The 26,514-nt window shown below is 38.3% G+C and overlaps 5 protein-coding genes across 11 annotated transcripts; 3 read left to right on the forward strand and 2 right to left on the reverse strand.

Annotated features, from left to right (window-relative positions):
* The first annotated feature begins 1,436 nt into the window (after positions 1 to 1,436).
* Positions 1,437 to 7,419, forward strand: CHR8 (chromatin remodeling 8). Of its 3 annotated transcripts, XM_021959093.2 has the most exons (8): positions 1,437 to 1,797; positions 1,935 to 2,058; positions 2,218 to 2,769; positions 2,965 to 3,370; positions 3,530 to 4,385; positions 4,682 to 5,291; positions 5,551 to 6,021; positions 6,433 to 7,419. In XM_021959093.2, exons 2-8 carry the CDS (start codon positions 1,969 to 1,971, stop codon positions 7,102 to 7,104), a joined length of 3,657 nt encoding a protein of 1,218 aa, XP_021814785.2. In that variant the 5' UTR covers positions 1,437 to 1,797; positions 1,935 to 1,968; the 3' UTR covers positions 7,105 to 7,419. The 3 variants fall into 3 exon arrangements, with proteins under 3 accessions (XP_021814785.2, XP_021814787.2, XP_021814786.2); XM_021959095.2 differs by lacking the exon at positions 1,437 to 1,797 and having other exon boundaries at positions 1,804 to 2,058; positions 2,213 to 2,769; XM_021959094.2 differs by lacking the exon at positions 1,437 to 1,797 and having other exon boundaries at positions 1,804 to 2,058.
* A 961-nt stretch (positions 7,420 to 8,380) lies between these two features.
* On the reverse strand, positions 8,381 to 10,676 carry ABCI18 (non-intrinsic ABC protein 4). 2 transcript variants are annotated; one of them, XM_088246361.1, is made up of 3 exons: positions 9,847 to 10,661; positions 9,493 to 9,762; positions 8,381 to 8,710 (listed from the first exon to the last, which is right to left on the reverse strand). In XM_088246361.1, the coding sequence occupies exons 1-3, from the start codon at positions 10,336 to 10,338 to the stop codon at positions 8,642 to 8,644; spliced, it is 831 nt and encodes a 276-aa protein (XP_088102487.1). In that variant the 5' UTR covers positions 10,339 to 10,661; the 3' UTR covers positions 8,381 to 8,641. The 2 variants fall into 2 exon arrangements, with proteins under 2 accessions (XP_088102487.1, XP_088102486.1); XM_088246360.1 differs by lacking the exon at positions 8,381 to 8,710 and adding an exon at positions 8,756 to 9,171 and having other exon boundaries at positions 9,847 to 10,676.
* Positions 10,677 to 11,874: 1,198 nt separating this feature from the next.
* Positions 11,875 to 13,559, forward strand: NOP10 (nucleolar RNA-binding Nop10p family protein). Of its 2 annotated transcripts, none has more exons than XM_021959016.2 (4): positions 11,875 to 12,014; positions 12,225 to 12,301; positions 12,420 to 12,462; positions 13,238 to 13,559. In XM_021959016.2, exons 2-4 carry the CDS (start codon positions 12,248 to 12,250, stop codon positions 13,333 to 13,335), a joined length of 195 nt encoding a protein of 64 aa, XP_021814708.1. In that variant the 5' UTR covers positions 11,875 to 12,014; positions 12,225 to 12,247; the 3' UTR covers positions 13,336 to 13,559. The 2 variants fall into 2 exon arrangements, with proteins under 2 accessions (XP_021814708.1, XP_021814709.1); XM_021959017.2 differs by having other exon boundaries at positions 11,884 to 12,014; positions 12,228 to 12,301.
* A 451-nt stretch (positions 13,560 to 14,010) lies between these two features.
* On the forward strand, positions 14,011 to 20,777 carry HAP6 (ribophorin II (RPN2) family protein). Of its 2 annotated transcripts, none has more exons than XM_021959084.2 (20): positions 14,011 to 14,167; positions 14,286 to 14,433; positions 14,786 to 14,978; positions 15,090 to 15,179; positions 15,458 to 15,520; positions 15,791 to 15,860; positions 16,161 to 16,225; positions 16,578 to 16,632; positions 17,174 to 17,301; positions 17,421 to 17,536; positions 17,673 to 17,742; positions 18,161 to 18,265; positions 18,421 to 18,507; positions 18,596 to 18,744; positions 18,934 to 19,045; positions 19,122 to 19,205; positions 19,383 to 19,463; positions 19,550 to 19,774; positions 20,021 to 20,143; positions 20,439 to 20,777. In XM_021959084.2, exons 2-20 carry the CDS (start codon positions 14,288 to 14,290, stop codon positions 20,553 to 20,555), a joined length of 2,079 nt encoding a protein of 692 aa, XP_021814776.1. In that variant the 5' UTR covers positions 14,011 to 14,167; positions 14,286 to 14,287; the 3' UTR covers positions 20,556 to 20,777. The 2 variants fall into 2 exon arrangements, with proteins under 2 accessions (XP_021814776.1, XP_021814777.1); XM_021959085.2 differs by having other exon boundaries at positions 14,019 to 14,167; positions 14,262 to 14,433.
* A 276-nt stretch (positions 20,778 to 21,053) lies between these two features.
* LOC110757536 (putative methyltransferase PMT3) lies at positions 21,054 to 25,917 on the reverse strand. 2 transcript variants are annotated; one of them, XM_021959177.2, is made up of 8 exons: positions 25,717 to 25,917; positions 24,282 to 24,654; positions 23,984 to 24,148; positions 23,687 to 23,869; positions 22,976 to 23,570; positions 22,261 to 22,373; positions 21,911 to 22,131; positions 21,054 to 21,633 (listed from the first exon to the last, which is right to left on the reverse strand). In XM_021959177.2, exons 2-8 carry the CDS (start codon positions 24,522 to 24,524, stop codon positions 21,315 to 21,317), a joined length of 1,839 nt encoding a protein of 612 aa, XP_021814869.1. In that variant the 5' UTR covers positions 24,525 to 24,654; positions 25,717 to 25,917; the 3' UTR covers positions 21,054 to 21,314. The 2 variants fall into 2 exon arrangements, with proteins under 2 accessions (XP_021814869.1, XP_021814868.1); XM_021959176.2 differs by lacking the exon at positions 25,717 to 25,917 and adding an exon at positions 25,051 to 25,360.
* Positions 25,918 to 26,514: the final 597 nt, after the last annotated feature.

Here is a 26,514-nt window from a genome sequence, read left to right on the forward strand (position 1 = left end):
CACACCCGAAGAAGAATTTTGCATACCAACTTGCGAGTGTCAAACATGTAAATGAAGGATTAGTGTTGCATGCCCACCAAAATTTATGAAAGTTTCGACATTTCAATCTGAGCATAAAACAATGAAGATCTTCTATGGACTTACAATAAAGTTTAAGAAGAGAATTTTTATATCTTTATTACCAATTTGACCAAAGCCGAAACAAAACTGGAACACAAGGATTCACAGAAAGCCAGATCATGTCTTATGGTTTACATTCTATTTGATTATTAGCTCAATTGATATTGCTCGTTTTTGTGCTTCTCTAAACCCTCAAACAGCTGCTGATATATACCTGCAAATTAAGACTCTCCTTGATCAAAAAAGACTCCTCAAGTTGCACATTTGCACTGCAAAAATTCCAAAAAAACCTAAAAAATAGGCTCAGCACCACAACCTCAAAGAATATTTGTATGAGTGCAAACTCTGCCAACAATGCTCGTATACAAAACTAGCTTCTATCTTCATATGTCAAATTAAAATCCACATAGACAAAGAAGATTGAATATATACTTTCTTACTGCAATAGCTTTTATGGCTATGAAGTCATAATGGGAGAGGTGGTCTTCCTTGGAAGGGGGTAGTGTTACAGATGAGAATAGGTTCAAGCAGAACATGAATTATTTTTTTCATTTTTGTTTTTTTCTTTAATTTTTTCAAAATATATATTTTTTTAATGATTTGACAAATTATTAGATAACATGTTGTTAGGTTCAAGGTGAGGGCTTGCTGGTTTTTTCTTCTATTTGCATTAGTTTATACTTTATATATATTAATTTGCTAGTTTCGATATATATAGTTTATAGTTTATAGATTTAAAATTTTAATGTATATTATTTTTATTCAATAGTATGCAAAAATTATATGTATAATACGTGAATTTTATGTGTATTATTGAAAATTTTGTAAAAAATCAAGTGTATTAAACATGAAACATACATACGTACGTGTACAATATGAGTATTAAACGTGAAAATACTAAATTCTTTATACGAGTAATAACCCTGAAAAAGTAAAAACTCAGGGTAGAATAGAGACTCGGGTATTGGCCTAATAGTAATGGATAATGCTCTAAACTATCGATAAACAAAAATCGGGGAAAGACAATTTTTAAAAAAAAAATTACGGTATTTATTTATAAAAAATAAAAATAAAAAAGGACCCCAATAAAGCCGTCTATACTGTTTTTTAAATCCTTAGTATCGCCGCACGGCTATACTATTTGTTAAGAAAAAAAAACAGCCTTGCGCCCTGGGCGGCTAATTATTATTTTTAATTTTTTAACAGTATAGCCGTGCGGCTATACCTGTAAAATATATTAATATTTAAAGAGGATTAAACCGACATGTCGTATTTGTTATTTTGCATAAAGCGACATGTTTGCGCAAAAACCCGCGGAACCCCGAAAAAAAACAAAAAAACCCTGCGGACCCGAGGTCACGCACCCGTCGATACAAGTGATAAGTCGTGGAAGACACTTCTCCTTCTCGGAGACGGAGAAAGGGTGCGCAGGTTAACTAATCGTGTGCCCCTCGCCTCGCGCACCATGGAAACAATCTCTTCGCTAAAACGTCCCTAGTCTCGTTAGGACTGTCGCTGAAGCAACAGCAACCAATTAAAGCTGCAAAACCCTCACACAGAAGGAGAGAGAGGGGTTTCGGTTCTGCGAATCTAGGTTTAAGAAAAATCAGAATAAGTTAATCTGAAACTCCGAGACGTGAATTTGATTCATTTTGACCACTGTAAGATCTAAATTCGGTACGTAAGCAATTGAATTTCGGTAATTGCTCGGTCGCAATCCGTGATCGAATTCGGTTTCAGGTTTTGTGTTTGATTTTTATGTTTAATTCAATGCGAATGAATGCCTACTTGCTCTTCCTACTCGAAATTGTCAGATAAAATTGCCCTAATTTACACATATACAATTGCATGGAGGAAGACGAAGACAGGATTTTGTTGGACAGTTTGGGCGTAACGTCGGCAAACCCTGAAGATATCGAGAGAGACATTTTATCAGGGGTATGTAAATGCTAGGTTTCATCGTTTTCATCTTCATTGCTAATTGCATTGTGCCCAGATAATCAAAACCATGTTTTTTGAGCTGCGAAAATATACCGAGAGTGATTGAATAGTTAATCAAATGCTAGAATTTGACAGTAGGCAGTGTTTGAAGTGCAGGCGCAGAACAATGGCAATGCCAGTGAAGTTGGAGGAAGTACTGAGGAGGAGCCTCTTGAGAGATCAGAAAGTATTGATCCATTGGCGGCCAGCCAGGCCAAACTCTATAACAAATTGAGGGCAGTTGAGTTTGAAATTGATGCCGTTGCCTCCACTGTTGAACCTGAACAAGCGGGCAATGAAGGCGGTGCTCGTGATGGTGATGATGATGGCATGGAACCCGGGGATAAGGAGGACCTTGATCAAGCGTTTGCTACTGGGTTGAACCTTCAGCATGCCCTAGCTACTGATCGACTGAGAAGTCTAAAGGAAACAAAGGCTAAACTTGAGAAAGAGCTTTCAGATTTGGACAAGCAAAGACCTTCCAAGGGAAAACAGCGTGACAAAGTCTTATCAGATATTGTCAAGGAAAAGCCTGCACCCAAGAGGAAGTTGAAACAAGTTAAGAAATCTGGAAAAAATCTAGAAAAGAGGCTTAAAACAGTCTCATTTGACGAGGATGATGACTTTGATGCTGTGTTGGATGCAGCATCTGCAGGCTTTGTTGAAACAGTGAGTTTAACACTTGAACCTTTACCTAGTGGTTCAATCTTTCTCACCTTATGTTTTGTAAAATTTGGTGTGGGTTACCTAATTAATTATGTATAATGTTAGTAAAAGATGTTATAAATTGTTCATTATTAATTAAGTATAAAAAAAGGAAGAGAAACAACAGGGATAACTAAGTTGACGCTTTTGATATGCCAGGAAAGGGATGAATTAGTTCGAAAAGGAATTTTAACTCCTTTCCATAAGCTCAACGGCTTTGAACGCCGCCTTCAAGAACTAGGGCCATCTCAGAGGCGTAACGTTCCTGCAGAAGAAGACAGGAGTAATGATTTTGCTTCAGCCAGTGTTGCTAGAGCAGTGCAGTCAATTTCGGAGGCTGCTCAAGCTCGCCCATCTACCAAGCTGCTTGATCCAGAAGCTCTACCAAAGCTTAATCCACCCACTTATCCTTTTAAGAGGCTGAAAAAACCTCTTAAGATTCCTCAATCCCTAGAAAATGATACACACAAGAATAAAAGTTCAAGATTAAGAAGGAAGCGCCCTTTGCCTGATAAAAGATGGAGAAAGCTCAGTAATCTCGAGGAAAAGCATGTGCATGAAAATGGTATGTTCAGTGTTGTCCTTGATAGTGGTGTTAAGTTGTTGCATGGCATAGTTAAATGTTTTGTACAACAGAAAGTTGTTTTAATTGTTTTATCTATTTTTCTACCAAATCTTAGCAAGTATGTTGTTTCATTTTTGTTCTACTTGTTTTTTCTTGCAGAAGACACTCCCAGTTGTGAAGAAGAAAACCAAGAGGATGTTGGAGATGTAGATGATAATGAGTATACTTATGTTACCTTGGAAGGGGGGCTGAAAATCCCAGAGCACATTTTTAACCAACTTTTTGACTATCAAAAGGTAGGTGTCCAGTGGCTATGGGAACTGCATTGCCAAAAAGCAGGCGGAATTATTGGAGATGAGATGGGTCTTGGTAAAACCATCCAGGTCTTGTCTTTCCTTGGTGCATTGCATTTCAGTGGTATGTATAAACCAAGCATAGTTGTCTGCCCAGTTACACTTTTGCGCCAATGGAAAAGGGAGGCTCAAAAATGGTACCCAAGCTTTCATGTGGAGTTACTTCACGATTCTGCTCAGGATCCTGCCGGTAGGAAAAAAGGATCCAAATCTAATGGAAGTGATTCTGATAGTGAAGGTTCACTGGACAGTGATTACGAGAAACCGGCATTATCCAAAAGCTCTAAGAAATGGGATTCCTTGATTAACCGTGTTTTGAGGTCAGAATCTGGGTTGCTAATTACAACTTATGAGCAACTCCGTATCGTAGGGGAAAGTTTGCTTGACATTGATTGGGGTTATGCAGTTTTGGATGAAGGACACCGAATTCGGAACCCAAATGCAGAAATTACTCTAGTTTGTAAACAGTTACAAACAATACATCGTATAATAATGACGGGTGCACCAATTCAGAACAAGCTGACTGAACTGTGGTCCTTGTTTGATTTTGTTTTCCCTGGAAAGTTGGGGGTCCTGCCCATATTTGAGGCTGAGTTTTCAGTTCCCATATCTGTTGGTGGTTATGCGAATGCTTCACCATTACAAGTATCCACAGCATACAGGTTTAAATTGATGTATTTCAAATTTACAATCTGATATTTAAATTTTCAGCGTTCAGTAGAATGGATTATTACTTCTATCTAAAGACTCTTACAGAGTACTTATCAATCTATTTTTGTTAACTTTTGAATTTTGGAAATTCCTAAACTATCTGAGTGTTTATAGGTTTACCACCCTTAAGAAAGAAAACCCATAAGATAAAGTCATTCATGAAAGATGAAACGTCTGTTATTTTTTCCAAATTGTTCCCAGGGTTGTATATATATACACTTTTCAGTCTAAACTTTTCACTGTGCAGGTGTGCTGTGGTTTTGCGAGATTTGATCATGCCGTATCTCCTCCGGCGCATGAAGGCGGATGTGAATGCCCAGCTTCCTAAGAAGACTGAACATGTCATATTTTGCAGCCTCACTGCTGAGCAACGTTCTGCATATAGAGCATTTCTGGCTAGTTCTGATGTGGAACAGATTATGGATGGTAATAGGAATTCGCTTTATGGAATTGATGTCATGCGTAAGATTTGCAACCACCCTGATCTCCTTGAGAGGGAACACTCCGGCCAGAATCCAGATTATGGTAATCTCGAACGCAGTGGAAAATTGAAAGTTGTTTCGCAAGTGCTTAAAGTTTGGAAGGATCAAGGTCATCGTGTTCTTCTTTTTACGCAAACTCAACAAATGCTTGACATTATTGAAAGTTTTCTGGTTTCTGATGGTTATAGCTACCGGAGGATGGATGGTCTTACTCCCATCAGACAGAGAATGGCCTTAATAGATGAATTTAACAACTCAAGTGATGTGTTTGTTTTCATTCTGACAACTAAGGTTGGTGGTTTAGGGACAAATCTGACAGGTGCAAATAGGGTGATCATCTTTGATCCTGACTGGAACCCTTCCACTGACATGCAGGTACATTTTGGACTTCACTATTCTTTTAATTTGCAATTTGATGCAAATGTGTGAACGTGGAAACTAGTCGTCTGAACTGTAAAGGTTACTATATACATGGTCTGTCTCGCGAAATTGTCAACATTCAGGACTAAGGATCCTTCTAGTGTCTTTCTGATGGAAGTAATACGTACAAGTTTTTTGTTGACCCTTGTTTGAAAATTTTGAATGTTTTTGGTACTTTGGAAACACATTTTTGTAATCTGAATGCTTTTAACAGGCAAGAGAGCGTGCTTGGCGTATTGGTCAGAAGCGGGATGTAACTGTATATAGATTGATCACCCGTGGAACCATAGAGGAGAAGGTGTATCATAGACAGATTTACAAGCATTTTCTCACCAATAAGATATTAAAAAATCCACAGCAGAGAAGGTTCTTTAAAGCTCGAGATATGAAGGATCTCTTCACTCTGAATGATGAGGGTGAGAGTGGGGCTACTGAAACAGCTAATCTGTTCGGTCAGTTATCTGAAGATGCCAATGTTGTTGGTACACAGAATGACAAGCACAATAAGCAAGATTCTCAGAAAGTCTCCGTACCGCTTGCCAATGGTGCTGGGGCTGACAAGGGGAAGAACTCAGAGGTTGGACCGTCCAGGAGGAATGGGAAAGAAAAAGCTGACCACAGCAATGATGAAGTAGATGAAGAAACAAATATTCTGAGGTGCCTATTTGACGCCCAAGGGATACATGTAAGTTTCTTCAATTTGTGTGCCACGTACACATTTTTCTTCATTGGTATTATTGCACCTGTGTCTGTTAGGATTCCTTTATAGCTGTGGAACTTAACCTGAGATAAAATAATCAAGTTGTTTGGTTGTCTTCCCCAAAATAATTGAAAGCATTTTCTGCTGATTGGAGTTTTGGATTAAATCTCATTTGTCGCTGTTGGGGAGTCTTGTACGATGGAGGAAAATTATATGTAATGTAATATATATTTCAAATTATTTAGTAGTATTTTACTATGTATTCATGTAAAGCGCATATAATAAGAATGCATTGATTGTAGCACGAGACTGACATTGTTAATGCTCAATTCAGTCTCCATCTCCCTGCAGTCTGTTTACGTTTTTCTTTAACATGGTGTCTAATTTTCACTGCAGAGTGCTATGAATCATGATATGATCATGAATGCGCATGATGAAGAGAAGATGAAGCTTGATGAACAAGCTTCCCGAGTTGCACAAAGAGCAGCAGAAGCACTGCGCCAGTCACGGATGCTTCGAAGCCGTGATAGTGTGTCTGTCCCCACATGGACTGGGAAATCAGGAATGGCTGGCGCACCATCATCTGTCCGTGGGAAATTTGGTTCAACTGTGAATTCCCAGTTGATCGATAATACCAAACGCTCAGATGAAGTTTCCAACAATGGAACAAATGGTGTTGCAGGGGCATCCGCTGGGAAGGCATTATCTTCTGCTGAATTACTGGCAAGAATTCGAGGAAAGGAGGAAAAAGCTGTTGAAGCTGGAATTGAGCATCAGTTTGGGTTGGCTTCTAGTTCTAACAGAGCAAAATCTGTAGATGTTGGACCTTCTAGGTCGTCTCACAATTTAGGTGGAGTGCAACCTGAAGTACTGATTCGTCAGATCTGTACATTTATCCAACAAAGCGGAGGAAGTACAAGTTCTTCAAGCATAGTGCAGCATTTTAAGGACAGAATACCCTCAAGGGATCTTCCCTTGTTTAAGAATCTTCTGAAGGAAATAGCCAAACTAGAGAAAACCCCAAACGGATCAGTTTGGGTTCTAAAGCCAGAGTTTCACCCGCAGTGATCTCAATCTCAACCTCCGATTCATTGCCTGAGATGAGAGTGCTGATTTTTTGTGGATAGTTTCGGGTTCTCCAAATATCCGGAGTTTATTTGGGGCAATGTTCATCTGTGATCCCTGAAATCTTCCTAGTAGGTCACTTTTTTTTTTCTCAGTTTCCTCCATTCTCATTGTTAATATCTTCGCTAGGGCAAAGGTGACAAGAAATTTCATAGTTTTTTTTTGGGTACATCCTCGAACCATTTTAATCAAAACCATACAGAATAGACATTTTCTCTGTACAGTAATTTATAGAGTTCTGGGAATTTCCTCTTTCCATGTTTTGGAGCCAATTGAACAATGTTGCCCGATAGAGTGCTTTTAGCTACTTGGGTGTGGATGATAGACGATATAGAGACTTCTTTTCCCCTCTTTGAAAAATGGCCTGAGAGAAACATTTGAGAACCAGATTTCGTCGTTTTGGGTGTTTGTGATTGTACATATCAGATTTCCAAGCACTCTCTTCCGCCGGCCAGTTCAAATCTTCTGCTCTAGCCGGCTTGTGTAATGCCAAAGTGGCCCATCGCGTACTCGTATTTTTATATGGATAGACTTGGCCGCTTCTTATTTATTATACTCGACAGGTAAACCAATATTTGGTTGCCGATAGTTTTCTTCAAATTAGGCGTCGACCCACTCAGGTTATGTTACCCATTTTACTGCTATAACTTTTAGGCCAAGTTATGATTTTGATCCATGTAGGTTCAGTTATTGCTATCTAATCTTTGTAGTTTATTAAGTGTTACAATTCAAGGACACTGGTAATTTCATCAAGTTTTCCTACCGATTTAGCAGGCGAGTGGCATATGTAAGGGTAAATGATTCCCAACAAATAAAACTACAGGGATGATGGAGTACAATGACAACCAAATGACTTTGATTCTAGGATAAACCTTGAAAGCACTCAAGAACTATTCCAGTCCACAACAAAAACCACTTAATAAGTTAAGAAGGCAGAAAGTAGACAATAAGACAATTACTTTAGGCTTTTGGCAAAGATTTGGTTAATCGAAAACGATAAACGAATCCTACAATCCACACGGCAAGTTTCTATTAGTCCGGATGTGCCCATTTTATCAGGATGGCAACCTTCGTTTTCAGGATTACAAAATTACAACAAATATGATGTATGCAAAATGACAATCCATCTTAGTCCACCAGAAGCTGTCAAATTGCAAAATTTGTCATCCGAATAAAAAAAAAAAGGAAAGAAAAAAAAAGGAGCAAATAGCAAATGGAATAGATAAGACACATTTCTCTATTATATAGAAGTGAAAGCTTGAAATTTTAAGTTAACAACGAGCCGGCACATAGAACATGGATGTCAGGACAAGAGAAGCTTCAAAATATATTGCAGGGAAACATTATTTCCATAAATGGAAGTATTTGGTACCTTGTGTGCTTTCTTTCTTTTCTCACATATTCCTTCCTCACTTTTCTCTTAAAAAAGATAAAAATAAATGAAGACCTCGATCATAATTAACAAAATGCTCACACACAATTAGAAAGCCGCCCATCCTGCAGCGGTTGTCTTTGTTGAACCTGATCCAGTTGCTGAAGGAAGATTCCTCTGGAAATTATCATGAGAATACCATAAATCACAATCATAAACAAACAAGGCAATAAGGAAAATATCCATAAATCACACTCATATTTGAACTGGAAGAGGTAATCTTTTTTCCTTTATGTGTGTGGAAGAAGTGTATCTATCAACCAAATGCACAGAAGTTCACTGCGGCATAAAAGTAGCTCAAACAAACAGAAAAACAATACCGATTCTGCAAGAACTAAGCTTTCAGATTGAAATCAATTCCTACATGGTTTGAACTTGGACAGAAACTAATGTGGGTTATAGCTACTCATTCTCAGCTTGCCTTTCTAAGAATGGGATTACGCTCGTTCAAAAAAAAAAAACAAACAGAATAGGATTAGGAACCAACTTTCCCAGTAAATCAGGAATTAAAGTGCTGGCAGAGACACCATCAAATGTTGGGATTTTGATGACAAGCATAAGCCATAAACGGGTAAAAGCTGCAAGTCAATCAAGAACATCCTTTAAAATTACCATTCAAACATCACTTCTATCATCTAAGTTCAGTAACACGACACACGACATGTATAGACAACAGAAATTTGAAAATTGCTGCGTTCAAGTATCTTAGTCAGCTAATTTTGATGACAAATTATATACCTAATGATTACCAAAACTCAAACACATTCATTCCATGTTGATTTTGAACAATTTACTCTTACTATATCATTTCTCTGAGTTCCAAATTCCAACAAGATGAACAACAATTCAGCTAAACCAAGCAATGTAATGCCAAAGCAACATTGAGTTACATTTCCTACCTCAATCTGAGATAGATCGGATAACGGGTCGGAGCTCCGCCTCGGGTTATCCGGAGGTGACTTGAGGCCACCACCAGAGCTTATTCTAGCAGCAACAGGATCATTAGGAGGTGGCGGCAGAGCCGACCTCACTTTCCCGGACCCGGGCGGCGGAGCCAGGCCCAAACTAATCGGTTTGGGCTTCACCGTCCCGGATAGCCCAGCCGCTGACAACATCCCAGTCCCACTCGTCGGCTTCGGCTTCACATTTATCCTTATCGTCTCACCTTCCTTCAGATCCCAAACAAATACACAAATCAATGAAATTTTTCATTGAAAATGAGAAATTAAAGAAAAATCTTAAATCTTTTATACTTTCAATCTGTGATTAACGGCAGGGTGAATATCGATATGGCCATCGTCGCTGGTCTCGCCGCCGTTGCTCTCCTTCTCGTGCTCTCTCTTGACGTACTTGTCGTGGTCCGATAAAGCCACGTTGAAATCAAACGCTTCGTTTCGCTCTGCAAACCCCAGCCCAATGAACGCGTGCTTTCCGGTGCCGTCCTCGATCTTGAGCACGAAGTATCGCGACGAGTCGAGCACGGTCTCTACGGAGGTCTCGCGCTGGCCCGGGTGGACGAAGCAGGCGGCGAAGAGCTCGCTGGAGTTCGGATCCTCCAGTCGGATCTCGCACCGGTCCTTGCACGACACGACCCGGAGCCGACCCGACCAGATCTTATCGGACTGGAGCCACTCGCCGCACTTGTACCCGCCGGATGTGCTCCGCGGCGGGATTTTGTAGACGGCGACCTCGCGGACCACGAGCAGCGTGTGCTCGAACGCCTCCTCCTCGTCCTCGAACGACATCGTTTCGGGATCGAATTGGGGGCAGGCAAAGCTTCGAGCTTTGACGGATTCTTATCAGCAATGCGGGTGATGATTGGGAAATTTTTTTTTTTTTTTGGTTGAGGAATTTCAAACTATGGTGAGAGAGTTGGGGGATTGAATTTGAGGTGAATTTGGGACGAATTTGACGTGAATTTGAAGAAATGGTGATGTGGGAATGAAGGTGGGGGGAAGGTTTCAAATGAGAGTATGCAGAAAACGTGGGTTCGAAGGAGAGTGCTTGAAAGGTCAACTGGATTGTCTAATGGAGACGGCATAATATTACCATTTTGCCCTTATCCCCTTACCCTTTTGGGCTGGCCAAGGCCTAAGCTTGGCTTGGAGATAAACTGAAATCAACAGTTATTTGTTGGTGGTTTCCATTTTCAATTTCCCAAAAAGTCGAAACCAATAAACATTCTCCACAGAAGCCCAACCAATATCTGCAAAGCACATCTGTTACAAAAATTCACCTCTACGAATCCCTCTTTTTAACTCTATAAAAGAAAAGTACACAGTCAGATCAGTTGGATAAGGTAGTATCAGCCTCTTTGCACTCGAGTCCCAACCTCTCTTTTCGTGCATCAGAGTAGTTTAAAATATCGCTATTGTCAACAAACAAAACTCGATAATAGAAAGAAGCCTACCTCATTCTAACTTTTTATTTATTTATTTGAATCTCCTGGCCAAAGCCTAAGCCCTGGTTTTCAACTGTAACAACAGAGAAACCTAGGTTCCTATATTTTTGTTAAACCAACCTCTAAAACTTGATCTTATCTAAATTATGACAATTTTGTTGAACAAACCTCCAAAGCTTGATAACTATCTACTAGCTTAGATTAGTTGCAATTTCCACATAGCCAATCACCATTACTATTCTCTAAGGACTACATAGCTCCCCACAAGGTCATAACATAAGGACCCTTAAATTGATTAAACTTAAGCCTAGTTCTAAGGGAAGTTGACTCCCAACCCAACCTATCATCTAGCAGGCTTTCCTTCCTTGACTTTGTTGTGGCCTTATTTGCATTAAACTAGTCTTTGAGAGGTTGGGCTTTGTGGCCCAATAAGGAAAGCAAAAATTAATTCCAAGGCACTTTGGTGCTCAAATTAACAATTATTACAACTTCTTGAAAGAATTGTTTCTCACTCACCCAAAAAAAAAGAATTGTTTCTCATAGGGTTCGAAACCAAAATCTGTTGGAAGCGCTTTGTGGTTAGGGACAAGTCAAATCCCGAGTGGGGATTAATCTAACCCTTTGAGTGTGGGGATAAATAGTCATTCTTCCCTTCTTAGAGTCAAATTACTGTTGACATATATGCATAAAATTTTATTTTAATATTTTTATGGGGCGTTTTTGTATATTCGTAAGATTGCGATTTGCTGGTCTCGTAATTTGATTTAGTATTTCATTGGACTTGTTGGGGCTTCAAATTCTAAAAGAACTCTACGTCTGAGGTTCATATTGGCCCAAGCCCAACATCTCAACAAAAGCAAAGGATTTGGGCTTGGTTTTTATCTTCAACAACCATAGAGGGGCACTTTTGGAAAATCAGCCCAGCCTATATCTTCTGGAAAACCCCCATCTTCGCCAGTCTTAAACCCTAGCACGAACAAATAACCAGAGCACCTTCACCTCCGCCTACACTTCGAGCAGGTACGAATTTAACATATTTGACAATTACAAATTATTATCTTTCCCTGCGAATTTATAATGTCAAAACCTCTAAGTTCAAGATCGCCGAACTCTTTTTTAATAAAATCGAAAATTTTATCAGCATGAATAACTGTTGTGAAATATTCAGTGTGTTAAGTTCTATATGAGAATCTGTGTCGGAGTTTCATGCATCATTGCTTTGATCTTCAGCAGGTTGAAGAAGAAGCGCCAACATGTATCTCCAGTACTACATAAACGAGAATGGCGACAAAGTCTACACCACTAAGGTTTGTGACGATGATTTGCGATTTAGCTCCTTGTTTAGAGCACATTAGCTAACATATTCGACAAACCCACTTGTCAATATTTGAATTTGATGTGTTTTACTTGCTCTTCTGTATGCAGAAAGAATCACCACTGGGGCTTCCCACTCAATCTGCCCATCCGGGTAAGAACAAAATCAGTCTATTGAAGTTGGCTGCAACCTAGTTGCAGCTTTGTTGATTGTCTGACTGTGATTTCATAATGATTGTTATGTTGTTAGGATATCATGTCCTGTTGTTCCGTTGTCGTGCTGTCACGTAAAGATGTTAGTGTTGTTAAGTTGTCGATAAACTAATGCCATTTGGGGTTCTTGAATGTTTGCTGCTTGCTAACATGACAGTAGGAAACAGCTGAAATGAACGGTAGTCCTAAGTTCTTTGCAGGTTGTTTTCTATGAATCTATCAGAAAGTTCTAGATTGCTTGAGATTGTAATCTTCCAAGGGACATGTTTAGTATCGTTGCATTTGTGAACGCAAAATATAAGATTGCAAAGAACTTATGTCTTCTCTGTTGGGTTCCAAATTAAGTTCCAAGAAAATCAATGTTTTGCTCCGAATGGTTGCATTCTGTATGTAGTGTGTGCTGCTGTGGAGGAAAATGTTTTCGTGATGAGTTTTGATGTTGATGATTTAGTTGACTTTTATTTACTCAACTCTGTGAAATTTGGCACCAGATTGTTCTGGAATACGGGTGTTTTCTAATTTTAATTGGAATGATTTGGAAGTGTTTGAGATGATATAGAAAGTATACTAAAGAATCGTTTCTATTAGCACACTACTTGAAGGAGAGAGTTGTGTAATGATCTGTCGCTACCAGTCTTCTGCATAATCTTCCTTGGAAAAGGTTCCCAGTTTTCTTGTTGTTACTAATCTGTTTCTTTATTCATTATCAACTGCAGCCCGCTTCTCCCCCGACGACATGTATTCAAGGCAAAGATTTCTCCTGAAGAAACGCTTTGGGTTGTTGCCGATCCAGCAGTCACCTCTGAAGTATTAGATACTTATAAAGGTTCAGCTGCTTTCAAGGGTTTCGTTTGAAGTGTCTCGGACTTTAGGGTTTTACTAGGAGTGCTATCTTGTTGGACCTTTCTATTGGGGACTGTAACTGGATATGTCTACCGCTAGTATGTAAGCAGCACAAATGGTTGTAGACTGGTTATGTGTTAAGTTTTGGAAAATGTAGTAGATTTCTATGAATATGCTTTGCAAATTTACTTTCAACCTTCATATCTACTAAAGTTTGTGCGTAAAGCTCTCATATCTACCCAAATATATCCATCCACTTAAGTATATTGGGTTGTCGCACCCTTTACGTTTTCCTCTTCTTCTCTCTATATTTTTTCCTTTCGATTTCACTTTTTTTCATATGGAAATCCATTTTGAACCTGCTGGGTTAGAAGATGTTTCAAGTTTGAAGAATGACGGAAAAATTCGAAAAAAAAAAGGTTGAGAATAACTTCGCATAACAAATTAAACAAAACTAGATTAGTTGGATGTTAAATTAGAGGACTCTTTTGTCCCAGAATGCTAAAGAAGACAAAAAGTAGTTGCTCAAAATACAATGACATGCCCCAACCAATCAGAAGATCGGATTGTTAATTTATATGCAAGAGAGTAAAAAAGAAATTAAAAAAGAAATTAAATATATGCATGGGCCTCCATTTCCTGATGGAGTGAAGTCAAAAGTCAACAAAGCCCAAAACACAATCGGCCTCCAACCAAACCCACTAAAACGGCCTCCAGCTTCCCACTCCTCTCTCAGTCACTCACTACGCAGCAGTCGTCGCGCCCAGAGACTCACCACACTGACCAACTTTCCAACGCTTTCAGTACGTTCTTCCTCTCGATCTGAAACCCTATCGTCTTCCAGATCGCGTACTTGCCTACATGCATAAATGTAGGCCTCATTATATGTATCTGAAGCTGTTGACTTTGCTGCTGTTTCAGGTATGGCTACCAGAAACCTCGGGGGATTTCTGGTGCTGATTTTGGCGATTGCGATCTGCGAAGCTGCTTCCGTCTTCCAGCCGATCTCTGACTCTCACCGATCCGCGGCCTCTGAGCTCTTCACAGCCACCGATGGATCCTTCGGGAGGTGAATTAAACCCTTGAAGAAATGATTTCTCTGTTTGGTTCCTGTGAATATGAAACGATGTGGATATGATCATTTGTATGATCCAATTGAATTAAAACGGATTTGTTTCATTTTTTATGTGTCGTCACCCCTTACAATTCTGAGATTTGAAGTTCATGTTTCGGTTATTTTCCTACATTTTAGTCGAAATGCGTCATTAAGTTTTGATTTTGGTTGAATTCGATTTCATTTGCACGATTAGATTAATTTGGATTGTAACTATATTTAATTCCATTTGTTTTGACCTTGCAAGCAAGTCCAATAATTTAATCTGAAAGAAATCTAACTATTTGATTTCGTAAATTTTTGACAGTTTAGAAGAGGCATATGAAGCCCTAAGATCGTTTGAGATTCTTGGGATTGATAAAAAGTCTGATATACGCACTGCTACTTGTCAGTCGGTTGTGGACAAACTTGGGTCATCGTCTTCTGCCCCAAAGGATTTGTTTTATGCCTTAAAGGTTAACAGCATTTTGAAATGCAAGGTGAACGATAAGATATTTGAGGTATGGTTGAGTCTCTAGCGCTCTTTCTTTGTTCTCAGCTTGAAAGCCATTGCTTATGAAGCATGTGGCAAAATACTGCAGTTAGTGCTTAATTCTATTCTCCATGTCTAGGGCATTGCTGCAAGACTTAACGCTATTGCCAATACTGCAAGTTCATTGCTTGACTTCTACCACTCAATCGGAAGCTTGGTACTTATTAAGGTAAATTATTGAACAACTACCTCTTGGCTGCACTGTCCAACTCAGGTTTATATTTTCCTTTTGGTTTGAAATCTTAAGTTTAGCTGAAGATTCAACATATAGCAGTGGCGATTAAGAAAAAAACATTCAACCCTGTGCAGGGCAAATATGATATTTTTAAAAATGTCACTATTTTAATTGTTACAACTGTTGTGCAATGGTCTCATTTTTGTGTTTCTTAGAGGGCTTTATATCTTTGAATTATTAATTCTTTCCTAATATTTTTTTTCTTGCTTTAGGATCAAAGTTCTGAAGTCGATGTACTTCTTGCTGATGCTGGTGGAATTTTCCATTCTATCAAGGTTGGTTCCAGCAGCCACTAATGGTATTTCTTAGTTGAAAAAGGTTCAGTTTTGACTATCTCCAGGTCCTGGCAGAACTTGCTATGTCAGATAAGGCTTAGCATCTGGTGGCACTTATTTTTTCTTGTAATGTTGATGCGGTGTTCTGACTCCGACCTCTCAATTATTTTCTTTTGCTTTGCAATTTTTTTCTTCTTCATCCTTTTGGATGTCTCTCGCAAGAAAAATTGCTTTGTTGAATGTCTGAGTAATGGTGAAATATTATTGCAGTCTCTGAGCCAGAGTGATGGAAGGTGGCGTTTTAGTTCTGATAATCCCGAGTCTAGTACCTATGCTGCTGGTAATGAGTTTCTATGAATCATTTGAAAGCTATGCTGTTTCTTTTCTAATGGCTGATTTTTTCTTATTAAGTGGTAATTATTTGATAACAGAAGCGGTGTTTCCCACTACACACCTAAATTCCTTCCCTACCATTAGTTGAATCTGAGATCTTTATTCAACTAGAGAGGATTAGTAGCCCCTGGTTACGATGACTAATATTTGTTTTACCATCAAATTTAAATCTTTGCTAAACATGGTATTGATTATTAGTAGGTATGTGGCTTATATTCACTACTTGAGCTTGGCATCCCTCTTGCAGGATTAGCACTTGAAGCACTTTCGGGGGTTGTCTCATTAGCATCTTCCGAAATTGATCATTCCAAGGTACATTCGTTAGCTTGCTTAAATAAGCACCAAACATAAGCTTCATATGTTTTTAAATCTAAAATTGAACTTTTTTGGGCCATTCATATACTTGAAGAAATTTCCATACCGATTCGCACGCTGAATTATGAAATTTTGGTCCTAATTGGGATACTTCACACACTGACCAAATCATTACCAATATCTGTGGACCTATTTTTCCGTTCTATTTAGCTTTTATTTTACTTTTTACATATCTGCGTAGTAAGGCTCTATGGATCTTATTAGTATACTGTAATTCTTCTCCCTGTTTTTGTAATATTGTTATTTTAACTTCATTTTGTTAATATTCAATACTGTTGTCTTTGGGCAGATCAGTACATTGAAAAGTGATATTTTGAAGCTTTTTGACAGTGTTGAGAAATATGGTATGTGGTTTTTTTCCCAACATTAGATGTCTTCTTATATGCTTCTTTCTTTTTTTTAAATATTTTTCATCTCTTGCTTTATAAGTTGTAAATAGTTTTCAGACCCACATATGTACTCTAAATTTGCATAATATATTGCAATCCATGGTTCATGACCTTCTTTGAAGTTTTAAATCAACACATTTTACCAGGGCTGTGGTGCAAAAACGTTGGTGATGATGGGTCATAATTTGGGTCAAGTGGCTTTAATAGCATCTCTTGTCAGGATGGGATCATGGAACTTTATGTTTTTGTAGTATACCCAAGCAAGTTTTGCATGATAAGGATGGGTTTGTTAGCCTGCATGCATTTTGATGTGTATGTGTGTTTGTGCATTTCTGTGAAATGCCATTTGTTGTTGAAGTTTGAATGCACAACACAACCTTGCCTAAGTTTAAAACATGTTGATTAATATTCTTCCGGCCCTGCCTTCAGTTTGGTTTTGTCATTTCATTTTCTGGTTAGCTGTTATTTTAATAAAATATATAACTACATTCTCTAGATGATGGTGCCATTTACTTTGATGAAAAAGTTGTTGATCTTCGTGAGCATCAGAGTCCTCTTTCAACTACTGCGTCAGTTGTTCGAGGACTGACAGCATTTGCAGCTGTGACATCTGGGAACATAAAGGTGACTGGAAGCATACTCAATGTTGCATTCTTTCCTGCTCTTCTGTTACAAATGCATTTTCTTTTGGGAGTGGGGGGCTGGTTGGAATGCTTACTAATGCTTTAGATTTGAGTTTGCAGGTTCCAGGGGACAAAATTTTGGGCCTGGCAAAATTCTTCCTTGGAATTGGCATTCCCGGCAATGCTAAAGACTTCTTCAACCAAGTGGACTCATTAGCTTCTTTGGAAAGCAATGAGTAAGTTCTATTTCTTCTTCTTTGCTTGAATTACATCTCCAATTATATTGCATTTTGTTACTGTGTATTGCAGCCTTTTAAATTCTACTTTTAATTTATTGTCTACTAAATTTTGGTTGTTACTTTTCTGGTGCAGGGTTGCTATCCCACTGATTTTATCACTTCCAGCTACAGTGCTTTCATTGACCAGAAAAGACCAGCTCCAGGTTTCTCAATTAATCAACACAGTATTTCTTATTTGTAGATGATTGTTGAATCATCAATTATTCCTCCTTTCTTTTCCTTCTTGTTGTGAGGTAGATATTTGAATTGAGCAAAAGTTGTATTATTTTCTAACTTTATGCATAGCTATGTCTATATATATTAATAGTCTTGTGAAATCTGCACTGTTTTCTTTTCCTCAAGCTGACTATCTTTGTCTTCTTTTTAAAACGCCAAGCTCCTCAGTTATGATTGCATTATTTTCTAACATTTTGATCTGCTCATATTCAGTATTGCATCAGCCTGCTGTGGATTAATTATTTTATTGAGGAGAATATAGAGTTAACAAGTAATGTTGTTTATACCAAATCGTGTACTTTGGTTAATTTAAGTGTTGGTTTGTACTTTTGAAATTTTGATCAGGTTAAAGTGAATACCGTGCTTGGTTCAAGTGCACCTCCTCTGACAGTTAAGTTGGTGCGAGCATTGAGTTCTGGTTCGAAAGTTGCTTCCACAATTGAAAGCCAGGTAATAACTTCTTTTTCTTGTTGTATCTAGTTTATCTGCAGTTCAATAGTCACAGATATCCTTCCTCTGAAAATATTAGTTTTATTTATCCTCTTCTGACAAATTGATTGCATGGATGGCCTCTGGTTCAATGCCTTATAATGTGTGTGATGTAGGAACTCAAGTTTGACAAAGAAAGTGAATCCCATTTCTTGGATGTGCCAAAAAGTGTTGATGTTGGAAATTACATATTTGTCTTTGAGGTACTCTTGATTTGTTTGGTTAATTTTACATTTGGACTAGCTTCCATTTGGCTCTCAATTTGTAATGAGTTAACAAAGCTTTTTGTAGGTTGTTCTGCATGATTCTGAAGATGAAAAAGTTTATGCAACTGGAGGCTCTACTCAAGTGCAGATATTTGTCACAGGAGTTATCAAAATTGAAAATGCAGAGATTGTTGTACTAGATAGTGATGTCGGGAGCATAGAAACCCAGAAAAAGTACGTGCTTGAAATTTTTTATGGTTCATGTTTCCAGCTTTAGTTTATGTTCTTCCGTTGGAAGTTGGATGCTTATAATCACAAACTCGTGTTTCATAATTGTTACATGTCCGCAATTGTGCCTATTCCATTCTAACACGTTCTAAAGCATATAAATCTTTTGTTACTTCTACATCATTCATTTACCAGGCTAGATTTAGCTGGAGAAAATTCGCTCGCACTATCTGCAAACCACCTCCAAAAGCTGCGCCTATCCTTTCAATTGACCACTCCTTTTGGAAATGCATTTAAGCCACATCAGGTTTGTAGTTCTCCATGCCTGCTTCTTAAGTTATCTTCTCTCTGTTCAGTTCATTTAGAAGTTTGTTGGGCTGCAGGTATTTTTGAAGTTGAGACATGAGACCAAGGTTGAGCATATCTTTGTGGTGGGGAACTCCGGCAAAAAGTTTGAGATAATACTGGTAAGTGCTCCCTTGGAAACCTAGAATTTTAGTTCATCTATTTAGCTGATACTCCTCATAAGCCAATGATTAATGTCTGAACACTTGAATAAAATGAATACTCAGTTTTCACCATCTTGGATGGATTACCCATTTTAATTCCTTTGTTTTGCTAATTTTTGGTATTTTGTTTTTCAGGATTTTCTCGGACTAGTTGAGAAGTTTTACTATCTTTCAGGTAGTTATGACATTCAATTAACTGTTGGCGATGCTGTAATGGTAAGCATTACTTTAGCTCAAATTTTTCAAAATGTTTATAATTTCTACCCTCTGATTATCTGAGGAATTTTTGTCTTCTCTTCCAGGAAAATTCTTTCTTCCGGGCTATTGGCCACATTGATTTGGATCTACCAGAAGCACCTGAAAAGGCATCCCGCCCTCCTACACCGGCCATTGATCCTTACTCAAAATATGGCCCCAAAGCAGAGATAAGCCATATCTTTAGGGTTCCAGAAAAGCGTCCTTCTCAAGAGCTCTCTCTTATTTTCTTGGGTCTTTTGTTTTTGCCACTGATTGGATTTTTGGTTGGGGTGAGTATTTAGCGAATCCATATTAGATTGTCATTTGGCCTAGAAATTTTTAACATTTTATGCTCTGATATCTCCCTTGGAAAATCTAAAGAGTTTAACTAGATTGTGCTGTTTATAAACAGACATTCTCTAGTGTACAAAAAGTCCAAAAGAGACATGGGGGGATGTCAACATTTTAAAATGTTTGCCTATTTTGTACTTTGGTAGTGGGAAATCTTTGTTAACCTTTTTTTATGTATTAAACAGCTATTACGCTTAGGGGTGAATCTGAAGAACTTCCCTACTTCAGCAATACCAGCCACTTTTGGTATCCTATTCCATGTCGGCATTGCAGCAGTTCTTTTGCTCTATGTGCTTTTCTGGTTGAAGGTATGCCATTGATTTGTCTTAACTGTAACTTTTCGGAAGGGAATCTACATCACATTCCCAATGATCTGGACAATCCCATTTTTAAGCATTACAGGGTCACCTGTTCTAGAAAGGGAAATTACATTAGCATATTTAGTATTTACAATAGTGAGATTGCGAAGTAATTATGTTATACACTTGCTGAAGAAGATTTTGGCTTTTCAATGCATTTTAAAGTAAATAGGTTTTTTTTCCTTGCACATTGATTAAGCTTTTCAAACGGCTGGTCTGCTTACTAGTTTGTTCCCATGTACAGCTGGATCTATTTACGACACTGAAATGGCTTGGACTGTTGGGAGTTTTCTTGCTGTTTGTGGGACACAGGATTCTTTCCCATCAGGCCTCTACATCAGCCAAGTTGAAATCTGCTTGAAAGAACGAAAAAACTTGAAGAAATCTCCCGTTTAGAGAAATTGAAAGGATGTTGGACCTGAAAAGAGATATCAGAAAGATGAGGAGATTTTCCTTTGGAGAGAGAAACAGAGGGTGGCACTTTTTAGAACAATTTTGTAGGACTCCTTGTTATGTTATACCTGTACCTCTTACTTTAGAATTTTTATTACCCATAACATAAAATCGTATATTTATTGCAAAATGAAGTTGTACCCACGGGCTTAATATTTCCCATCCTTGATATAACTTTGACATATCAAAGGTTCATGGCTTGCAAGGAACTGCATCAATTTACATCTCTCTTAATGATTATTTTTCTTTTGCAGTCTCCTTTTATAATCTGCCTATAAAATAGGGATAAATTGGCTAAATCTTAACGGGTATTACATGTTCTGCCAGACTTGAGATCCGGCTTGATGAAAAGATTTGGTTTAGTTCTCTAATTACGTTCAAGTTAATCAACATGTTGATCCAACGATTCACCAAAACCTGTTGATAGCATTATTATTGGCCTCTACTTTTCTCCAATTAATGGCAGAAAGTGTATCTTACAATTTCCCAATGAATTATAAAATAGAATGAAAAACATATCGGTGACCTTTCTGTGTGCCAATTAGAGGAACAAAGAAAATTGTAAAAAAATAAAAACAGATCGAACATGAGCAAATGCAACAAAATTATAAATAAAACCAGCACCACCGAAAGGCCAGTGAAATGCCGGGATCATATCGTGCTCAGGCTATTCTACATTCCTAAAGCTCTCGCTTGTACGCCAAATCTTTTTCTGGACAATAAACACTACGTCATCATCTTGCTCAGAGCCTCCCTCTGCATCAGCAGTGGCCACTGCTTCCCAGTGTAATGCCTTCATATATTTGTTTATGAACTCCACCACCTTCCGCTTGTCACGGACAATGACGAAACCTTTGGGCCGGAGGATGCGATCCATCTCAATCAACAAATCTACGCCACTGCATCCTTTCCTTTCAATATCAGAGAAGAGAGTCCATGCATGAAGCAGATCATAGGTTCGTGGGTAGGTTGAGAAAGCTTCACACCTGCCACAAGTTTGCAACCAATGAAGATATATCAATGTTTTGATGCAAAGCTACAATGTCGAAGAAAGTTGATATCATGTCCATACGTAAGCCTGAGAACATCTCTAAAAACTTTTTAAGGTAAAGAAGAAAACTGTATGTGGCAGCAATGGCAGCATAACTATATAGGTGGGAATTTCTGCAATGCCTTCGAAACACCAACGACCACCAACGGTTTAAAAATCAAATATGTTTCTGATCAAACTTTTCATTAACTTATCAAAATTGTTAAACGTACCAACTGTGTACTGTGCCTATCAGCCCTCTGTCGTATATTATTTTAAGTGTGTTGGGTCCGTCTTCTGGCACCACATTCATAACCCAAACATCTTTGTTCTTCAAAGCAGCTGCAAATGAACCCAAGTTTGCCTTCATGTCCATCACATTCCTCAGTGTGTCAGAATTGATCTTCGGGCTCAAAAGATTCCAGTAACTGTCAACTCTTTGCTGCCAAACTTCCTGCATCACATCAATCCTGTCATATACCAAGTATTTGTATGTCTGTATTTTTGCAAACTTGGATATTACCCAGGCAGAGCAGACATGAGTTATGCACAGAAAACAAAAAACAAAAATTGTGAAGATTACCATGTCCTTTTCAAATATATCATTAGAAAAGCCAAAATCACCAAGACGGGGAGACGGTGAAGTCAATCGAGCAGGCCAAGGAGCCAAACCACTTCCTTTTGCTCTATGGTTTTCTGAAATGAAAACACCAGCAAAATTTATTTCAACTAATTAACTGAAGTTATTACCACAGATGATAATGCAACACAACAAGAGGACGCATATTAAAGTAAAAGCCAGTAGTGTCTTTCTCTTGCCAAAATAGCCATACACAGAAAAGCTCTTGGTGCATGAAACATGATAATTTCTTTAGTAAAACACTTTTATTTGACATTATAACAGTTCGAAATCTTATGAGAGATGAGTGTTGGGTTGAGGGGAGTTGGGTTATGGTGCTTTCAAGTTGAAGACTGGTTAAAATGATACAATTTTTGAAAGAAAAAACATGAAAAAAAAAAAAAGGGGGCTATTTTAGTTCAGTTTACAAGGTGCAACTTTATACTGAAAAAAAAAGAAAGAAAAAAAAAATCGATATTAAATCACAGATACTGCAAATATTATCAATCTACAGTTCCAGGTGAGTCCGTTTTCTAAATTAATAATTCTCAAATTCAATTAACTAACATGTGATTGACTTGAAGAAAGTTCTGGCTTGTTGCTTTGAGATTCCCCAAAACCACTAACAAAGCATAGAGATTATGGCAATAATTTAGAAAATGGAGGAAATAGTACTCACGGTCAGAGTATGGTGTGATACAAGGCTCCATTTTCACATTCCAGACAGCATCTGGATCATCATCTGATCTGCAGAGGGGTGGTTGAGTACCAGGCGCTCTTTCCATGTAACAGTCATTAGTCAATGGCTTGACCCAAATAACAGTTTGGTTCCTTTTAGCAGCTATTTTCCAACACATCCGTTCCACAAGCTCACTCATCGCTTTCCATATTCTCAGGTCCTCTTCATCCTGTGCATAGGCTTCAGGAGACGAGTAGGCAAAATAACCTCCTGGTCTCAGTACCCTATCCAACTCAAGGAGAAGTATCCCATCCCTTTGAAGCCAATCAATCCTACAGCGAGAACAATGTGCCAGTTCAAAAGATCTACTAGGATAAGGGAGTCTCTTGGTCCCTAAAACACCAAGGTATGCGGGAATCCCTCTCTCTAATGCAAACTGGATTTGATTTTGATGAACATCATTAGGTGCCAAGGACATTGCAATAATATCAGAAGAAAGCAGGTATCCTCCGAAACTAGCAACACCACAGCCAACATCAAGGACTGTCCTGACCTTTCCTCCATTATTTAAAATGTTCTTAGGAAAGTTGAGCATCTGCCAATCCAAACCAAAAGTAATCATTTTTTTATCATGAAAGAAAAAATTACAAACCTACACAATCTCTAATAACTAGTTACTTTTTCCCCCAGTATGAAGGGCCACTGACTTACATTAGCCATTGATGCGATGTACTTGTCAGCTCCGTAATGGAAGTGAGTACCTCCTCCAGGAAATCCAATCTTTTCACCTTTGACAACCATCCACTTTTGGTCAGACTTCTCAGTTGCAAGATGCGTGTGAGGTATATTTGCTTTCCACACCTCGTCCCTGCTTTTAGGCCACTTGATTGGGATCTATTTCCATAAAAACAGATGAAAAAATTCAGACTATAATTCAAGTCGAAGTTATAGTACAAAGTTTCCTCACTCAAAATTCCATTCGATATAAAGACTTAGGCAGGACCTCACCTTATATCCAGGTGGAGGTGGAATCAAACAATTATATCGCCTTTCAGGCAGTGGGCAGTGTCTCTCGTAATGCTCCATCACAGACAGATCCAACTTCAATCTTGTTTCGTAAATAAGGTTTCTGTCTAAGCAAGGAATGAGTTCTGAATGTCTATCATCACAAACCTGCAACATCAAAAACAGTCAGATAAAGACTTGGATTAGTTTAATATGTACATACTTATATAAGAGAACTCAGCCAAATTATTCGTTAGTATAAAGTGAAATGACAGAGGAAAAGTCAGCGAGGACAACTGACCGGTATGCTCTTCAATATAATACCATCCTCTTCATCTTCACCAAGTCTGGAAGGTGACTCCTCAACATCTTCATCCACGCCCAAGTAAGTAGAGCCAAATTTTCTTATTTTACTGCCATACTCCAGCGCAGAGGAACCATTTCTTTTAGAATACAAATACAGGAGACCACAAATGGCCACCAACACTAGAACTGAGGTGACCAAACGTTTCTTTGGGCTCCCATCAGCTCTTCCCCGAGACATTGTTGTAACCAATAAGACAATTACCCCTCTACTTTGACTTCAACATGCAGAGTTCAATATCAAGCTACAAGATGCCAGGTCCAGTTTCACTGCAAAGGGATGATCAGCCGATGTCTCACTTTAGATGCAGCTTCAATCACAAAATGAAAGTTTCAACTTGTTAGTTCCAACTTAATGAACTAGGTACCCCTTAGATTACAGATGCAATGCCGGAACAGAAAGAAAATGATCCACGATGCAGCAATAATTCAAACCTCTAAACATTAACAAATAAGATTAAGACCATTCGATTCATCACTTCAAGTAAACCCCACAGAAGTTCTATTTGGCTCTACTTTATTTTCCTAATAGGAAGGAAGACAACCCTGTAACTCAATTTAGTTAAACCGCAAGATTTGCAACAAAGAATCTATCATATTATAGGAAAGGGAAAAAGGTATTAACTGGTGATCTAAGATATTCTTTATTTCATTAATAAAAAAGAAAACCAGAAAATAACAATTAAAAGGTAGTGGTTGATACTCACAATCCGGCACCAGCCAAAAACCAAGTGAAACAAGTACAATAACAACTAAAACTCAATCACAGCCCACTAGAAATGAATTCAAATCTGACCCAGTTCATTCAAAGAGGAACAAATCTGGAAAAAGTACCGGAACCTGATTTGCATACATAGAATAAATGTCTGAAATATAAATGGTATATAAACCAATGGCACCAAACAAAGCATAAGAGTGGAGAAGGAGGGTAAAAGCGGGAAAATAAAAATGTAAACATTATCATAGGCTAAGCACACCGACAGTTGACAGTTGCCAGCTATAAATGTGACACCTTTAACTTCAACAAACAAGATTTGACAGAGATTGATAAGACCCAGCTCGTGAAATCACAAAAAGGGTCGGCAATATTAACTCACACAGCTGAAAATGGTCGATTTGAATCTTATGCCGACATGAGAATTCTTACACATATAAGGAAAGATGGAGTTTTGGGCACACCAAAATCAGATCTCTATTCAAGAAACACAAACAGAACGAAAGTTGAAGATAAATAAAATTGGACAAAACAAAGACTCAAAATTTTCAATATGGGCATTGCAGAAACAGAGTAAGTAAGTGAGATTGCACACTGTTAATGGATCTGAAACGTACATGGGGCTCAATGTTCAATGAGGATTGTACAAAGGACGTACCTGCTTCAAAGATTGGGCTCACAGAGAGAGAGAGAGAGAGAGAGAGAGAGAGAGAATCTGAGAATGAGAGATGGGTCCTTACTGCTTATGAGTGAGCAGCATAAATACGGATATAAAGAATATTAATAACAATATGGGATTGAGAATTTGACCGGTAGTGAGATCTATTCGAGTTATATAAAAAAAGAGTGAGATCTAAAGACACTAACAGAGAGAGAGAGAGAGAGAGAGAGTCAGAGTAGAGAGAACGCGGGTGACACGGTGACGGTGTGTAGAACACGACAGATACAGGTTGTCGTTTGGAGGTGAAGAGTGAGAGTGGAATTGCATACGCGCTTTCCACACGTCACATGGGAAATTTTGACGCATGAAAATGAAAGGCTTTGCCTTCTTAACTTTTTTTTGGGAATAAATCATTGATGGCAAGTTGCAAGTGGCAGCTCTGGCCAAGAATGAAGATGGCAAGAAGAGCCCACAATATGAATAGCGAGGTTAATATTCCATTACCATGAAGTGGGTTGGCAATTTACCAAAAAGAATTCAAGTAGGTAAAGATAATTTTAAATTAATATACCAACAAAAATTCAGTGGGCAAGCCTTCACCAAACCCTTCTTATTTCATAATCATATCATATATGACAAGATTTTGAAATTAGGTTTTGGGCACTTCTTCACTTTATCTTAATACCACCACTTGCCAATTGAGTAGTTTGATGTTTTTTGTCAATGCATGACATTGAATTGGGATTTTTTTTATTTATATTTTCTTACATAATCTTCTAGTGTTTTCTTCTGTCG

Source organism: Prunus avium, chromosome 8 (assembly GCF_965620075.1).
Source record: "Prunus avium chromosome 8, drPruAviu1.hap1.1, whole genome shotgun sequence".
Lineage (NCBI taxonomy): Eukaryota > Viridiplantae > Streptophyta > Magnoliopsida > Rosales > Rosaceae > Prunus > Prunus avium.

Bases quoted from the DNA above. Each gene is read 5' to 3' on its own strand.
- CHR8 (XM_021959093.2), top strand. From the start codon at position 1,969: ATGGAGGAAGACGAAGACAGGATTTTGTTGGACAGTTTGGGCGTAACG. The intron at 3,371-3,529 runs GTATGTTCAGTG...TTTTTCTTGCAG, and splicing joins AAAGCATGTGCATGAAAATG to AAGACACTCCCAGTTGTGAA. The intron at 4,386-4,681 runs GTTTAAATTGAT...TTCACTGTGCAG, and splicing joins CAAGTATCCACAGCATACAG to GTGTGCTGTGGTTTTGCGAG.
- ABCI18 (XM_088246360.1), bottom strand. From the start codon at position 10,338: ATGTCGTTCGAGGACGAGGAGGAGGCGTTCGAGCACACGCTGCTCGTG. The intron at 9,763-9,846 runs GTATAAAAGATT...TGGGATCTGAAG, and splicing joins CCGTTAATCACAGATTGAAA to GAAGGTGAGACGATAAGGAT. The intron at 9,172-9,492 runs GTAGGAAATGTA...ATTGACTTGCAG, and splicing joins CCGATCTATCTCAGATTGAG to CTTTTACCCGTTTATGGCTT.
- NOP10 (XM_021959016.2), top strand. From the start codon at position 12,248: ATGTATCTCCAGTACTACATAAACGAGAATGGCGACAAAGTCTACACC. The intron at 12,302-12,419 runs GTTTGTGACGAT...TTCTGTATGCAG, and splicing joins ACAAAGTCTACACCACTAAG to AAAGAATCACCACTGGGGCT. The intron at 12,463-13,237 runs GTAAGAACAAAA...TATCAACTGCAG, and splicing joins CACTCAATCTGCCCATCCGG to CCCGCTTCTCCCCCGACGAC.
- HAP6 (XM_021959084.2), top strand. From the start codon at position 14,288: ATGGCTACCAGAAACCTCGGGGGATTTCTGGTGCTGATTTTGGCGATT. The intron at 14,979-15,089 runs GTATGGTTGAGT...CTCCATGTCTAG, and splicing joins TGAACGATAAGATATTTGAG to GGCATTGCTGCAAGACTTAA. The intron at 18,266-18,420 runs GTAATAACTTCT...TGTGTGATGTAG, and splicing joins CTTCCACAATTGAAAGCCAG to GAACTCAAGTTTGACAAAGA.
- LOC110757536 (XM_021959177.2), bottom strand. From the start codon at position 24,524: ATGTCTCGGGGAAGAGCTGATGGGAGCCCAAAGAAACGTTTGGTCACC. The intron at 24,149-24,281 runs GTCAGTTGTCCT...TTGATGTTGCAG, and splicing joins TTATATTGAAGAGCATACCG to GTTTGTGATGATAGACATTC. The intron at 23,870-23,983 runs GTGAGGTCCTGC...TTATGGAAATAG, and splicing joins CACCTCCACCTGGATATAAG to ATCCCAATCAAGTGGCCTAA.